The following is a 15,034-nucleotide window of genomic DNA, read 5'->3' on the forward strand; positions in this document are numbered from 1 at the left end:
TGATCTCTCAATTATAATACTTAAAGTACTGATCAAAAGGAAAAGCAAGAGCTAGCAAATTCAAATACGAAAAACATATATATGGAAAGAAAGCATGAGTCTCTCCCTTTCTCTTTTGGACTTATTACAGTAGGACTCCACTCATTCAGTACTAGCTAATTATGTCCAAGAAAAAGGCAAAAAAAAAAAAAACAAAAACAAAAACAAAAAGGCTCAGACTCGTGCTTATATATCATTCACTCCTCTACTAAACACTCTACAAACCTTGAGACTACAACACCATCTCTTCAACATCCAAAGCTTCTAATCATCATCATCATCATGTTCTCCACCAAAGAAATCCCCTCTCCATCATCAATGTTCTCTGCCTATGCCTCCATGGCAGCCTCAATGATGCTCTTTAGGTCCATGGCCAATGAACTCATACCTCACCCAGTTAGGGGATACCTTTTCTCCAGCCTCCGCTACCTCTTCAAGGCTCACTCCCCAAAACTCACACTAGTCATAGAGGAATCCAATGGCATATCCCGAAACCAAGTCTATGATGCTGCAGAGATATACTTGTGCACAAAGATCAGTTCCAACACTGAGAGGCTCAAGATCAGCAAAAACCCAAAGGGGAAAAATTTGACAATTCGGCTCGAGAAAGGTGAGAAATTGGTGGATTCCTATGATGGGGTTGAGCTTCAATGGAAGTTTGTTTGTGCAGAGTCAGCACAGAACAACCCCAATGACCCATTTTCTCCTCCAAGGTCTGAAAAGCGTTTCTTTGAGCTAAAATTCCACAAGAAGCACAAAGAGAAAATTATGGATTTTTATGTGCCTTATGTGCTTGAAAGAGCCAAAGAAATCAAAGATGAAGAAAGGGTGTTGAAGATGTACACACTAAACAATTCCCACCACCCTTATAATGGGGTCAAGTGGGAGTCCATCAATCTTGAGCACCCTTCAACATTTGAGACCCTGGCCATGGATGCAGAGCTCAAGAATGAAGTTATTGAGGATCTGAACAGGTTTGTGAAGAGGAAGGAGTTCTATAAGAAAGTGGGGAGGGCATGGAAACGTGGGTACTTGCTGTATGGTCCTCCAGGCACTGGCAAATCGAGCTTGGTTGCAGCCATGGCTAATTACCTCAAGTTTGATGTGTATGACTTGCAGCTTGCGAATATATTTCGTGACTCGGACCTGAGAAAACTGTTGCTGGCCACCGCGAATCGGTCGATTCTTGTGATTGAAGACATTGATTGCAGTGTTGAGTTGCCTGATCGTATTAGACATGGGGATGGAAGAAAACAAGTACCTGATGTACAGGTTTGTCATCATGCTCTTCAAGTTCATTCAAGTTTTAACATTTTTGTGTCTATTAATTGGGTACCATTATTAGGCAATGAAATACTAAACTTATGTAATGACTCCAAAAGTCTAATTTTGCTGCTACACTTACCAACTAATTGCCAAGAAAATTATCTGCAGAACATGGAGATGCTAATTTCTGTTAGACACATAATATAAACCTATATTGGGAAGTTTTTTTTTTTGCCTAAGGTTTGCTCAAAGTCTGTCACATTCTGAATTAATAATTGGTTTCATGATTCATCATATAATAATGGGTAGCATAATTTTTGTCATGCTTTTTTAATCCATGTTACTCTTTTCCATTCTTATATAAATTGTTGTGTTCTACCTTTTGTTTCTTTTCAGTAGCTATGTGAAGTGCCATGGGTTAAAGGTGCAGGGTAACATGACTTGTGGGCCGGAGTGAAATGCTTTGAATTGGTCTTTGTGATTTGGTGAATCTTTAATTTGGGTTATATTAGCTTCTGATTGGGTATATTAGCATCTACTTACCTAGAAGGCTAGAACCACTAGATCAGCACTAAGCATTCCATGTCACCTCACAACCCATAAAGCATCCTTTACACAATCAACCAACCCCACCTCATGACCCACTCTCTTTTTGCTCTGCCATTTTTGTTTTTGATTCAAAGGGGGTAGAACCTACATAGTTGGATAGAAAGTTGCCTTGTTGCTATCGGGTACCAAACTAGTAGCTTCTTCGCATGTAGTTTGTCTATGATTCCCTGTCAAAATTATTTTTTGCATTGGATTGGACAAAACATTTGCTTGTTTTTCCTTTGGCCCCAGCCTAAAAAACAAGACCTCACAAAGTTACAACCTATGTTAGAAAGAATAAGGCTAAAGGAACTACATTAGCGGACCTCACTAGTAATAATAATTAATTAACAAGTAGACCTCACCTGCCACATGACTGTAGTTCAGAAATATAATCCATTGTACTAGATTTTCTACTATATCTTTTCTTATTTGAAGATAACTTTTAACTATTGTACCTTTGGCTTCATGCAGTTAACCTTATCTGGACTTTTAAACTTCATAGATGGCTTATGGTCTAGTTGTGGAGATGAGAGGATTATAATATTTACCACTAACCACAAGGACAGGCTAGACCCTGCTCTCTTGCGCCCTGGACGCATGGACATGCATATTCACATGTCCTATTGCACTTACCATGGGTTCAAACTCTTAGCCTCTAATTACTTGGGCATCAATAACCACCATCACCTCTTTGGAGAAATTGAAGGCTTGTTCAAGGAAACAGAGGTGACTCCAGCCCACGTTGCAGAGGAGTTGATGAAGAGTGAAGAGGTTGATGTTGCACTCGAAGGACTTGTCAAGCTTTTGAAGCGGAAAAAAATGGAAGGCGATGAATGTGAGGCTGAGGCTGAAAAGAATAGTGGAGCTCAAGGAGCAAAGAGGCAGAAAACCGAGAACAAACAAAGGAAGTCTGCGAGGAACAATAGAAGAAACATCACCAGAAGAAGCAGCAACCGTTTGTCAGCTAAAGCAAACCATTTTGCATTTAACTAATCTGTTTGGATAGAATTCTACTTGATCCTAATACAAAACGTAATGCTGCTAGATTTTGGGGCTTAGTTTCTTATATTGTAAAATAAATGAGTATGGTCATGTAAATATGTGTCAAAAAGTTTTGTTTAAGCTCTATTTAGTCAGGCCAACAAAATAAAGGCTCTCTCTTTTGAGGGCATTCCTAAAAAATCTGAATGAAATTATTGATTCTCTAACCCCACCCATGTGTGTCCTGAAAATAAATAGCAGCCTTCACTTGCCAAGAAAGCTCTCATCTAGGGTGTATACAGGCTCTCCTCAACCATGGTTATGGGCTGTTTTGGGCTGGGGCAATTACACAACAACCTAGCTATTCCTACCCACCTCAATCCCTAGGTTCTGTTCTTGTCTTCCAGCACTGCCATAGCATTAACAGAAAGTGTAGAGCAAGATTTGAAATTTCACATATTGCTCATGAAATGTTTGAAGCTCATTCCATCAGTGGCCATGATAGGCTTCCTAAACTAAATCAAGTTTTAAAAAACCCAATTTCTATGACTTGCATCAATTTTTTAAATTATTCCATAACAGCAATTACAGCTCATTCCTTCATCCTGTCAATAAAAGTAACTTTAATAAAGAAAAAAAGAAGAAGAAGGTATTACCCAATTATTTAAGTACTAGTAGCCAAGAAAGGAAAGAAGGGAAATATATGGATCCAAGCTCTGTTGCTTTCAAAAACATTTTTCTACTTCCCTGGATAAGTTTAAAACAGAGGACAATCTGATAGAAACTCAAATATCTATATCACAGGCTACACAGCTCCAAAACTATTCAAAATTGATTTGTGCTATTTGACAGTAGTAACAAAATCACTTATGCGTGTGTCCCATTTTATGCATCATCAGCTCTTTAACATGTTTCCATCCCCCTCTATGTATCAAGTTGAGCTCAGCCTAGACTGAATCTGTCACTCTTGGCAAAGAACAGGTTTTTTTCCCATACATCGGTTATCCAAATGAGATAGAGCTACTTCCCATATATCTGGAATTTTCAGAAGACCTAGAACATTGTTACCTCAGCATGGACGACAAAGATAAACCCTGGAGGGAAGAATATGAAGGTGGCAGAAGATCCTTTCTTGCTGACAGAGACTCGATTAATTCTTCTATTTGATGTGTCAGCATAAAAACTTCTTCAGCTACATGCTTTGTTACCGAATCTTCTAACATCCTACATAAGTTCCCGTTTTATAACAAATGAGAGAGAGAAAAAAAAACAGAGGAAAAGGAGAATTTAAAAGAAAAAAAAAATGGACATGGATCAGAATTAGATAGAACCTATGAAGCAAACACACAAAATCTTACTGGGAGAAAAATGCATTCCTGCTAATCTTACGCCTACTCTAGTAACACTTTCCAAGATGCGCATTGCATATTTTGCATGACTCATCTAAACACATAAAGAGCAGAAATGATAAACTGACCTTAATTGACATTCTGTACTGCTGCTGCACTGGGAAAATAGCACCTTGATGATAGGATGTAGATCTATCTTTGGTACTGGTTCTGTATTGCCCTCTTTGGCCACACAATAACCAGTACCGGACCAAGAATTTGTATTGATTAGAACAATTTGCAGCATGGGAGATTTGATTTTCAGGTCGCTGACCACGGTCCTAAATGATAATTCATCTTTTGCACATTCAAGTAGCTGATTTGCAAACATTCTTTCCAAGGTATACTTCCTGTCCATGAAATAAAACTTTGAAAATAAGCATATATCCACTATATGAATACTAGAAGAAATTTCAATACTAAAAAGCAGAAAGGTATATAAGCATCCCAAAGTAACAAGGTGGAAAAGGCAGAGAAAGCAAGCATGTGAGTGCCCATGGAGAGTGACAGATTTTCTTCATAGAATCATATAGCAATTACATGAATTGTAGATCACTATAATGCTAACCTGAAAAAGTCTCTGGTCCCACCAACTGGCAGACTAGTGGAAACATTACATTTAAACAATCGAACTCCACCATCTACAGGCGCACAACCGTTATCACAAGGGTAAGCTCCAAGAAGAGTTGAACATTGAGGGCACAAAAATTCAATCCACTCAACATCTACTGAAAGGTTGGAGGACCTAACCATGAAAATATTCTCAAGAAATCCATTTAGGAGAGATTTGTGATTTTTCAGAATCTCCATATTGCTAGTAGGATTTTGGTCCTCTGCAGAAGTTTCAGGCAAATGATGTGCGCAGCCTTCACCAACATGATTTTGAACATGACTTCCCATATAGTTACAACATCCTTGTGTTGATGCCACAGCTATAGAGCAATCTGATTGTGAACACCTATGAGGTACAAGCTCACTATTGCATTCATCCTTACTAGCTTCACATTTATCCTTAACTTGTGTGAACCTTGGCATCTCATGACATGTGAGATTACTTTCAGGATTAAGTTCAAGTTTACCAAAACCATAGTCACCGCTGACATCTGATTCACTATCATATCTTTGACATTCACCCCGGTCAGGAAATTTACATCCAACAACATCATCCTTGCAAAGTGTAATAGTTGTAGAGTTCAACAGGCACACACCCTTCGCACATGTATAATTTTTTGCATAGCTGGAAACTAGCTTCTCACTAATGCCTCCAAACGAACAGCAGCAAGCCCCAAACCAGTTATCAGCCACCTCTCGCCAGTTGACTGAAGGCATTTCCACAAAATGGCTACATTTATAAATAAACGTTGGAATATGACAACTAAACGTGAAAGAGACTTCTAAAAGTCAAATGAAATTTAATGAACTTGTAGGCATAGAAAGTAAATACATCTTACCTTAAGGAACTTGCAGTCAACTTGAATGAACAACTTCTGCAGTAAAAGTGAACTCCTCCACTAGATGATAGACTCTTTACATCTGAACTAACTGTCAAACAAAGAATTACGGAAAATAAGCAACCATTTGTATATTCAAAGAATAGGAAAAGAAAACGACACAATCAAAATAGATGAAAACAGAGGCAAGTGCCTTTAGATTCTTCTAAAACACATTTTGTTTGGTAAAAAAATTGATCATAATTACACATCTAAAAGACTCCAAAAGAAACTACATAAACATGGCAAAATGTGCACACTTTCCACATGTTAATTCATCTTCTTAAATATCTGTATCAGCAATAGCACAGAAATCCATGTATTGAGTGCAAATTAGCAACAATGGTCAACTAATTAACCATAGAAACAACCACAAATTCTCAACACCACTTTCTTCAGTCACATATTGAACTACGACAGTTAAAGATTTCCCTTTCATTTTCTTTCTCAGAAACCAAACAAACAAACATTGAATTAAACCAAACAGATTAAGCAACAATTTCATCTCACCGGAGTCCAATGACAGCGGCTTCAACGCATCCGCAAACACAGTCTCTTTCTCTTCTTCCAAGCTGATTATAGAATCAAAGCTCAAAACAATAGGGTGGTCAACAGGGAGAAGAAGGACGAGCTTGACCTCAATGTGGTCCTCCATGGCTGTGAAGCTCACAGGAGACTCAGAATCCACCAAAACCCTAGGAACCGGAACCCTAAGCGAGAGCCGAGCGTCGTCCTCGGCCCAAGTCACCAGGACCACAGACTCTGAGAGGGTTAGGTCGACCCTGAGGTTCTGGCATTGAATGGAGGGCTTTGTGAACGAATCGAATAGGAACAAGCGCAGGGTTGGTATGTGAGATTGGGCTTCCCATGCGAACCGCCATTTTCTGGGATTTTCGGCGGTGCGAAGCTCCGAGGACATTTGTTTGCTGAGCAAAGGCTGCTTTAGCTAGCTCTACCCTGTATTACGGGTATTCTCTGCAAATAGATATTACCGCCTCCTGTTTTTAAAGGTTTTCTTTTTCAATTTTTTTTTTTTTTTTTGGTTTGGACCGTTTTTAATTTGGTCCTCCTAGGTTTAATTTTTGCAAACCAAATCCATAAGTAAATTAAGTCATATAAAATGACTTAAATAGTCTTGCATAAGAGCAACAAGAATGGATCCATCGATTTAATGAGAATTTCTAAATACACATTTTATTATTTTCTTAACAAAAAAATTTCAAACTTAGTGTCATTTAAAAAATTTTAGCATTTATTTTCTTCAAAATTTTAGAAATCTAACCACAAATAATGTTTGAGCTCAAATAGAGTAATGCTTGAACCGAGGGGGTTTCAACGCCATTCGGTAAAGTTTGAGCTATTTAATGATAAGAGCATTTCTAATCTTTTTCCTATATATATATTTTTTTCAAGTTTGATAATAAACTTGAGTAAAAAGTTAAATTTATGGAAGACCACACTAGTAGTAAAGTTAAATTTTTCTCTAAATCTTTAAAACCCACTACTGTTCTTCTATTTCCCAACTCGTCATCGATTCTCTATGAAACCCCAATCGATCGATGTTTTCTCTCAAAGACATACCCGCCTCAGCCTCAGCCTCCGCCTACGCCAACTTCGCCGCCTTCGCAATGCTGCTCCGTTCCTTCACCACCGAACTCATCCCCAATTAACCCGCTCTTCTCCTACATCCACTTCTTCCTCCACTACCTCTTCGCTCCTCTCATCTCCTCTCTCAAAAAGTTAATTCATTGTAATCTGTTGATGCAAACTCTCGTAAGGTAGATGCAACAACTTAGAAAAGCTGATCTGGCTGATCAGATGCTTTGCTGGATGATGAAGTGGATGTTGGTTGAGATCTTCCTGCAAAAGAAACAAGATCAAAGGAGATGGACCGGTGTGGTGCCAGCCAAACACACTCCGATGATGAAATCAGTGATGGTGTTTGATGGTGGATGAGGAAGAACAGAGGATGAACTTGGGAGAATGGGAAGAACAAGGCAAATGTTCTGGGTTATTCTCAGCAAGTTGGGTAAGCTCTTTGGTGAGTGGAAATTTTGTGTAAGTGTTTGTGGGTTGATGCATAGATGCCTCATTTTGTGCATATATGGTGCTTTATATAGGCAAAGGAAGACTTAATGATTAAGTTACCTGCATGTGAATGAATGGTTGCCAGAGACCCACGCATCTGGCCAGACCTAGTTGCATGTTCAGCTGCTTGCTTCCTCAGCATTCAATGCTGCATTGAATGCCCTATTAAATGCAAGGTTGGAAGGTTCAGGCAAACTCCCCCAGTAGTCATGAATGCAGGCCTGACATTCTATCTGTCAGAAGATTTGTGTCAGGTGCATTTAAGTGTGGCGGTTCGTCCCAGCGTGATCTTCCCGGGAATGGCGGCGGAGATCCGAGCCGAGCCGATACGAACACATGTTCTTATGCGTAGACATGAAGTCCATGTGTGGTCGGATCGGACATGGGATTCCAGACCGAGCCGGTCCAGTAGACTAGGGTCTTTCCGAGCCCTAACTGGCCGACGTCAGAACTCGAAAAGAGACCATCCCCTGCGCCGAGCCGAGCCGAACCGGGATGACCGTGGAAAGATGGACACTCGATCCCTTGGAAGATCGTCGGTTCGGCTCGGACCGAACATGGTGGGCCCGGCGTGGAAGCTCGGTCTGAGCTGGCAAAGGAAATGCTGATCAGTGATGATGTGGAGGTCAAAGTCTGACCACTGAGAGTCAACTCCGAGATGGGTGTTGACCTGCCACGTGTCGAGCCGTCATTGGCTGTTCGGATCGATGTGGATTTTCCCACAAACATAATCAAATTAAGAGTCATCTTACTAAAAACAAAAAAGGGTCTAGTTTTTAAAATTTCTCCTTTTGTTTTAGTAAGATGATTCTTAACGTAATGATCCATCATTACATTAAGAATCATCTTACTATAACAAAAGGAGAAATTTTAAAAACTAAACCCTTTTTGTTTTTTAAAAGACTATTAATCATTTTTAAAAAAAATTTATAAATTTAACCATTAAATAGTGTTCAAATTTTCATCAAGAAATGCTCAAAGCATCACGAATGATCGATCACGACCAATTAGCACATGGCCGGTAAAGCAAAATTTTTTGAAATAAATGAATATTGTTATAAAAAAATTAAAACTTAATTGTTTCTTAATGGTAAAGCAAAAAATTTAGAAATAAATGAATATGGGTGAGCAATTGAGCGTTTGAAACTTTGAATAAAATTTGGTATATGTTCAGTTATAACTTATAAGAAGTGTTTTTATTCGATATATAGTACTGTTTTTGGTGAGAGTGTAAAACACTTATTACAAGTGCTTCTCTTCTATAACCATAACCTAGAAGACACATTCGTTGTCAGACGTTCGTAAATAAAAGCGATTTTCAGTATCTGAACGTGATTTTAACCATAAACACACTGCCAAATGTACCCTTAAACTTGGAAATCAAGCAACTCCAAATCTAGCTGGTAATTAATTTCCTTGGTGGACAAGCTGGTCTCCGGCTATATAATGACTACCTCCTCATCAGCATTTCCTCATCTCCCCAACTCATCACCAGTTGTCCGAAACCCGAATCCCGAGTCGAACACAAGAACAATGTTTACTCTGAAAGACATGCCGGCGACAGCCTCCAGCATGTTCTCAGCCTACGCCAACTTCGCTGCATTCTCAATGATGATTCGTTCCATGGCCACCGAACTCATCCCCGACCCAATCCGGTCCTACATCTACTCACTCCTCCACTCCCTCTTCGCCTCCTCTCACCACCACCACCACCTCACTCTCGTCGTCGACGAGCATTCAGGCAACATGGCCCGCAACCAAGTCTTTGACTCCGCCGAGGTCTACCTCCGCGCCCACATCAGCCCCGCCGCCGACCGCCTCCACGTCAGCAAAGCCCCGAGGCAGAAGTCCATCAGCCTCTCCATCGACAAAGGCCAAGAAATCTCCGACACCTTCGGCAATATCAACCTCAAGTGGAGTTACGTCTGCACCGAAAATAAGAACGGAAATTACACCGAGACTCGGCGTTACTTTGAACTCACCTTCCTCAAGAAGCACAAAGCCCAAGTGGTGGACTCGTACCTGCCCTATGTCATCGATCGCGCGAACGCCATTAAAGAAGAAGCAAAGGTCGTCAAGCTTTATACCACTAATTCGGTATATAATAATTCGTATGACGACGACAGCCATGGAAATTGGAATTCGATAAATCTGGAGCACCCATCAACGTTTGAGACAATAGCAATGGACCCAGATCAGAAAAAGATGATTATGGAGGATCTGGATAGGTTTCTGAGGAGGAGGGAGTTTTATAAGAAGGTTGGGAAGGCTTGGAAAAGAGGCTACTTGTTGTACGGTCCACCTGGTACTGGCAAATCCAGCTTGATTGCCGCCATGGCTAATTATCTCAAGTTTGATGTCTATGATTTGGAGCTCGCTAGTATTTACAACGACTCTGCGTTGAGGAGCACATTGCTGTCTACTACAAATCGTTCCATTTTGGTCATTGAGGATATTGATTGCAGTGTGGAAATGAAAAACCGGGAAGGTATTCATGAGTCTCAACCTTCTAACAAGGTCAGTATTTTTTTTTCTTTTCTTAATATCTATTAATTTGTTTTTCTTTTGGTAATTGTTTGGATTCGATTGCCTTTTGAATTTTGAGCATTTTAATTTGTGACAGACATTATTAAGTCATTCTTTTGTTACGAAATAAAATTATGTCATATAGTCATTATTAGCTAGTTCACTTTTTGTCCTATTCGGGTTTAAACTTTTTACTAGCTATCTGATGTAAGATTAATTGTATGCCACACTATGGACGAACTCCAAACATCCCAATTGTGTTCAACATATATTGATGTACATAGTGAATTTGAGGACTGACATGGTGTTATATATGACAAGTGCAGTTGACACTCTCAGGCCTACTGAACTTCATAGATGGTCTGTGGTCAAGCTGCGGTGATGAGAGAATCATAGTGTTCACCACCAACCACAAGGATCGGCTTGACCCTGCTTTGTTGCGCCCTGGCCGTATGGACATGCACATTCACATGTCGTATTGCACTCCAAGTGGGTTCATGATCTTAGCCTCTAACTATCTTGGCATTCATGACAGCAACCCTCACAACCTCTGTGGAGAAATTGAAGGCTTGATAGAGAGCACAGAGGTCACCCCTGCAGAGGTTGCAGAAGAGCTCATGAAGAGTGATGATGTTGATGTTGCACTTCAAGGACTTGCCAGTTTCCTCAAACGTAGGAAGGTTGAGAGCAGCAATAAAATTAAGGATGAAGAAGTGACTAATCAAACTGACCAAATTAAAGAAGCAGAAAATGGGGAACAATGTAAATGATGAGGGTCAGAAGTCTTAACCCGAACAACCCCTTGAGATAGCTTTTAGGCTTAGTTCTTGTATTTGATGTAATCATAGGTTAGATGTGGGTGTCAATGTGTCATATCGTCTGATGCAATAACCTTGGTTATATCAATAAAGGAATGAGGGTTTTTTTTTTTTTTTTTTTTTTTGAAATTTTATTAAATAATCCATTTTAATACAACTCGATCTATTTTTTTTAACCCTTTCTTTCCAGCTTTATTTTTTATGACTCTTTGTCCTATTTTTGGACAAATATATTCTTGTGGTGTGATTGGATGGAAAAAAAACTTAGAATTTAAACAAAACTCAGCATTTAAGAAATTACATGCTCTAATTTATTTGTTTGGGTCCATAAATACAGAATTTTGTAAATTCTATGTGGAAAAAAAACTTGGAATTTGAAAGCTGTAAATTTTAAGTTTAAATTCCATATAAATTGGTGTTATTTTCAAAATTCCAATTTTTATAAAAAAGAAAAAGCCATGTCCACCCATCACCTTGCCAATTAATTACAATACCACCACTATTACCACCATGCCGCCGCTACCACCACCACCATCGTCACCACCACTGCCATCGCCACTGCCATCGCCACCGCTACTGCCACCGCCACTGCCGCCGCCACCATCACCACTACATCCATTGACACCACCTCCGTCGCCACCACCACCTCCGCCACCACTACCACCGTCACCGTCGCCACCACTACCATCGTCACCGTCACCACCACCACCACTGACACCGCCACCGCCGCCACCACCACCGCCACCACCACTACCACCGCTGCTGCCACCACCACCAACACCACCTCCGCCGCCACCACCACTGCCACCACCGTCACCGCCACCGTCACCACCACTGACACTGCCACCACCACCACCACCGACACTGATACCGCTGTCGACGCCGCCTCCATCACCAGTGCCATCACCACCACCATCGTCGTCGCCGTTGCCGCCACCTCCAATACCCCAATTTTTGCTGCCACCATTTCTCCCACCACCTGTGGGCCATCACCCCTATTACCATCGTTAACTCACCACAAGCATCATTTTTATTGTTGCCACCATCACCATCACTCTTTTATAAAATTACTATAAATTTCATATTTAAATTCTATTATGATTACATTTATCCAAACAAGAGAATTTACAAATTCTAGAATTTTAAATCACGTCATTTTTAATTCCGTCATTTGTGAATTCCTTAGTAGTTTTCAAACTACTTCATCCAAACGCATCATTGTAGTCGCCACATTGTCGATATGTCGACACTATGTCGACCAAAAAATTGATTTTAACAAAAATGTAAAAAAATGTAGAAAATGATGAATATGATGAACTGGCTGCAGCACTATTTAAAGTGGCTGTAGCACCATATGTCGACCATTTTTCGACTATGTGTCGACCATTATTTGTCGACAATTTTTCGACCATTTGTCGAAACAACAAACCCAGGTCTAAATTTCAGATCTAGAACATCAAATCCATATCAAAATTTCATATCTGGAACAATAAACCTAGATCGAAATTTTATATTTGGAACAACAAAACTATATCTAAATTTTATGGAACAATATATCCAGATCGGAGTTTGTTAAACTCAAATCTAAAAATGAAGAAATTGATAGAAAAATATGAGTTTATTAAAGTTTCTAAGTCTCAATCCAAGCTTTTTTCTTTTTGTTGCTCAATAATAAATACAGTGTTCTTGATAATCTTTTTTCCCGATTACATCCAAAATCCACAAAATTTAAAAGGGAAAAAAAATGATAAGAAAGTAAACAAAAGAAACCCGGCCAATTGAAAGGAGATGTAATATGAGATCAAGCGAGGAGCTTGGTGACGACGACGACGGTCTGGGGAGAGGAGGAGGAGGTGGAGGCGAAGGAATTAATGGACACGGTGGTCGCTAAGGTTGACGAAGCGAGACTTTCGCTGGTTTTGTTGGGTTATACTTGGATTTTGGTGTTCCTTCTCTTTGTGGAGGATTGCAGAGAAGTGGGAGGAAATGGGTTTAGATCTGTGATCTGTGGAGATCACAGATGGGGAGGATGTCAAAGTGGGTGGGAGAGACAGAAGGGCATTTTTGTCTAAAATTTGGCTAAAGAGTCATAAAAGATAAAGTTGGAATAAGAGGGTTAAAAAAAATAAAGTTGGAATAAGAGGGTTAAAAAAAATAAAGTTGAATTAAAAGGGTTTATTTAATGAAATTTCCCTTTTTTTAGGGGAAAAAATGTCTGAACTTGGTTTCTTAATTGTAGAATAAATAGACGATAGTGAGGGAGGTCTATAGGATCGCACTTGCCATCCATGGTGGTCTGGTGAAAGAGGGAGGACGAGAAATAAATGAAGGGAAAAGGGAGGGAGGAAGGAGGGAGAGAAAGGAAACATGGTGGTCTGGTGAGGGAGGGAGGAAGAGAAAGATATGGAGGGAAGAGAGGGAGAGAGGCACACCCATGGTGGTCTGGTGGCTGGGTTGGGTAGGGGTGGGATCGCGTCGGCCACCATGGTGGTCCGGTGATGGAGGAAGGAAGAGAAAGATATGACTTTTTTTTCTTTAATGCAAGGGTAAAATAAGAAAAAATGGGAAAAAAAATCATGAAGTGGTCAACTTAGTATTTTAAGGTAGTCGGAATAGCCCCACCCAAAAAGAAATTCAAAGCTGGGAGTGACGCGCAATGGAAAAAAAAAAAATTGACGCTACAATGCGCGGCAGTGTAGCAATGAGCTTTTTTAAAAGAATGTGGGACGGATTCAAAGGAAGTGGACCTGTTGAGAAGCTCAATAAAAGGTGGACTTTAAAGGAATTAAGTGGCCCAAATTGGGGCTATTAATAATTTACTGTAAAACAAATAACTCTTTACATAAAGACTCCATATTTAATTACCTTATGGCAAGATTAGCTTAAATTCAAATAAACAAACTTATACCAACAAATCGAAATTCAAACTGGCCGGATATAAAATTGTCTATAAAGCAGAGGTAACACTCTCAACTGGCCTAAGATCCTTTGAAAACACACTTATATAACATTTTAGCACATTATGTAGTAACAGAATCAGAAATTTGAACATGATAAGAAAGCTATCGTATCTTTACGGGCTCATGCACTATCGTATCTTTATTCTACTGTTGAGAAACCAAGTTCAGACATTTTTTCCCCCAAAAAAATACCTCATTCCTTTATTGATATAACCAAGGTCATTACATCAGACGATATAACACCCACAGCTAATCTATGATTACATCCAAATACATGCAAGATCTAATCCTAAAAGCTATTTATCTCTGAAGAAGTTAATAGAGAGCAGTGAGAGATCGACTTTGGTCAACAAGTCAAGGAGAAACACCCACCAAGATTAATTCATGGAACTTTCTTTAGTTCCATTTTAGAGGATGCTGTCATTTGGTTTAGGCCCAAATGATGCAGGAGCATCCAATGAGAGACCCAAGAGGATCACTAAGAGGCCTGAGTACCTTGATGAAACGCCCCGAACCTCGGCCTATGAAAATACTAAACATCAAACTGTTAAATATGTTTTCTCTTACTTTTGAGCCATGCACAACAACATAAGTAAATATAATTCTGTCAAAACATTTTAAACAAACCACTGAGTAAAAACAATTAAACAAATCTCTCTGGGTCCCACTGCCTCGTCTTCTCCCCACTGCTTCCTCAGCCTGCTCAACCTGCAAACATTCACATCCTAATTAATAACCTCACGACATAACCACCCTCGCTTCCCTTCTCAAGCTTCAAGCCTAAACCTTACCAAGTTCTAACCAACCCAAGTCCTAACGAACAAAAGCCATACAATACACGGTATAAACAAACATTTATCTAATTTCGCTCACGACGCTCTTTGAAA

The 15,034-nt window shown here is 39.8% G+C and overlaps 3 protein-coding genes across 3 annotated transcripts; 2 read left to right on the top strand and 1 right to left on the bottom strand.

The window, feature by feature from the left end:
• The first annotated feature begins 265 nt into the window (after positions 1 to 265).
• Positions 266 to 3,044, top strand: LOC147284711 (AAA-ATPase At3g50940-like). The gene is made up of 2 exons (XM_086243985.1): positions 266 to 1,311; positions 2,368 to 3,044. The coding sequence occupies exons 1-2, from the start codon at positions 322 to 324 to the stop codon at positions 2,887 to 2,889; spliced, it is 1,512 nt and encodes a 503-aa protein (XP_086100111.1). The 5' UTR covers positions 266 to 321; the 3' UTR covers positions 2,890 to 3,044.
• A 536-nt stretch (positions 3,045 to 3,580) lies between these two features.
• On the bottom strand, positions 3,581 to 6,710 carry LOC147284712 (HECT-like ubiquitin-conjugating enzyme (E2)-binding protein). Its single transcript, XM_086243984.1, has 5 exons — positions 6,266 to 6,710; positions 5,717 to 5,807; positions 4,834 to 5,607; positions 4,355 to 4,615; positions 3,581 to 4,101 (listed from the first exon to the last, which is right to left on the bottom strand). The coding sequence occupies exons 1-5, from the start codon at positions 6,672 to 6,674 to the stop codon at positions 3,942 to 3,944; spliced, it is 1,695 nt and encodes a 564-aa protein (XP_086100110.1). The 5' UTR covers positions 6,675 to 6,710; the 3' UTR covers positions 3,581 to 3,941.
• Positions 6,711 to 9,376: 2,666 nt separating this feature from the next.
• Positions 9,377 to 11,139, top strand: LOC147284713 (AAA-ATPase At2g18193-like). The gene is made up of 2 exons (XM_086245722.1): positions 9,377 to 10,360; positions 10,696 to 11,139. The coding sequence occupies exons 1-2, from the start codon at positions 9,377 to 9,379 to the stop codon at positions 11,137 to 11,139; spliced, it is 1,428 nt and encodes a 475-aa protein (XP_086101848.1).
• The last annotated feature ends 3,895 nt before the right edge of the window (positions 11,140 to 15,034 follow it).

This window comes from Dryas octopetala, chromosome 5 (genome assembly GCF_963921425.1).
Source record: "Dryas octopetala chromosome 5, drDryOcto1.1, whole genome shotgun sequence".
In the NCBI taxonomy this organism is placed as follows: Eukaryota; Viridiplantae; Streptophyta; class Magnoliopsida; order Rosales; family Rosaceae; genus Dryas; species Dryas octopetala.

Bases quoted from the DNA above. Each gene is read 5' to 3' on its own strand.
- LOC147284711 (XM_086243985.1), top strand. From the start codon at position 322: ATGTTCTCCACCAAAGAAATCCCCTCTCCATCATCAATGTTCTCTGCC. The intron at 1,312-2,367 runs GTTTGTCATCAT...GGCTTCATGCAG, and splicing joins AACAAGTACCTGATGTACAG to TTAACCTTATCTGGACTTTT.
- LOC147284712 (XM_086243984.1), bottom strand. From the start codon at position 6,674: ATGTCCTCGGAGCTTCGCACCGCCGAAAATCCCAGAAAATGGCGGTTC. The intron at 5,608-5,716 runs GTAAGATGTATT...TTATAAATGTAG, and splicing joins TTGACTGCAAGTTCCTTAAG to CCATTTTGTGGAAATGCCTT. The intron at 4,616-4,833 runs GTTAGCATTATA...TTTCATGGACAG, and splicing joins GGGACCAGAGACTTTTTCAG to GAAGTATACCTTGGAAAGAA.
- LOC147284713 (XM_086245722.1), top strand. From the start codon at position 9,377: ATGTTTACTCTGAAAGACATGCCGGCGACAGCCTCCAGCATGTTCTCA. The intron at 10,361-10,695 runs GTCAGTATTTTT...TGACAAGTGCAG, and splicing joins AGTCTCAACCTTCTAACAAG to TTGACACTCTCAGGCCTACT.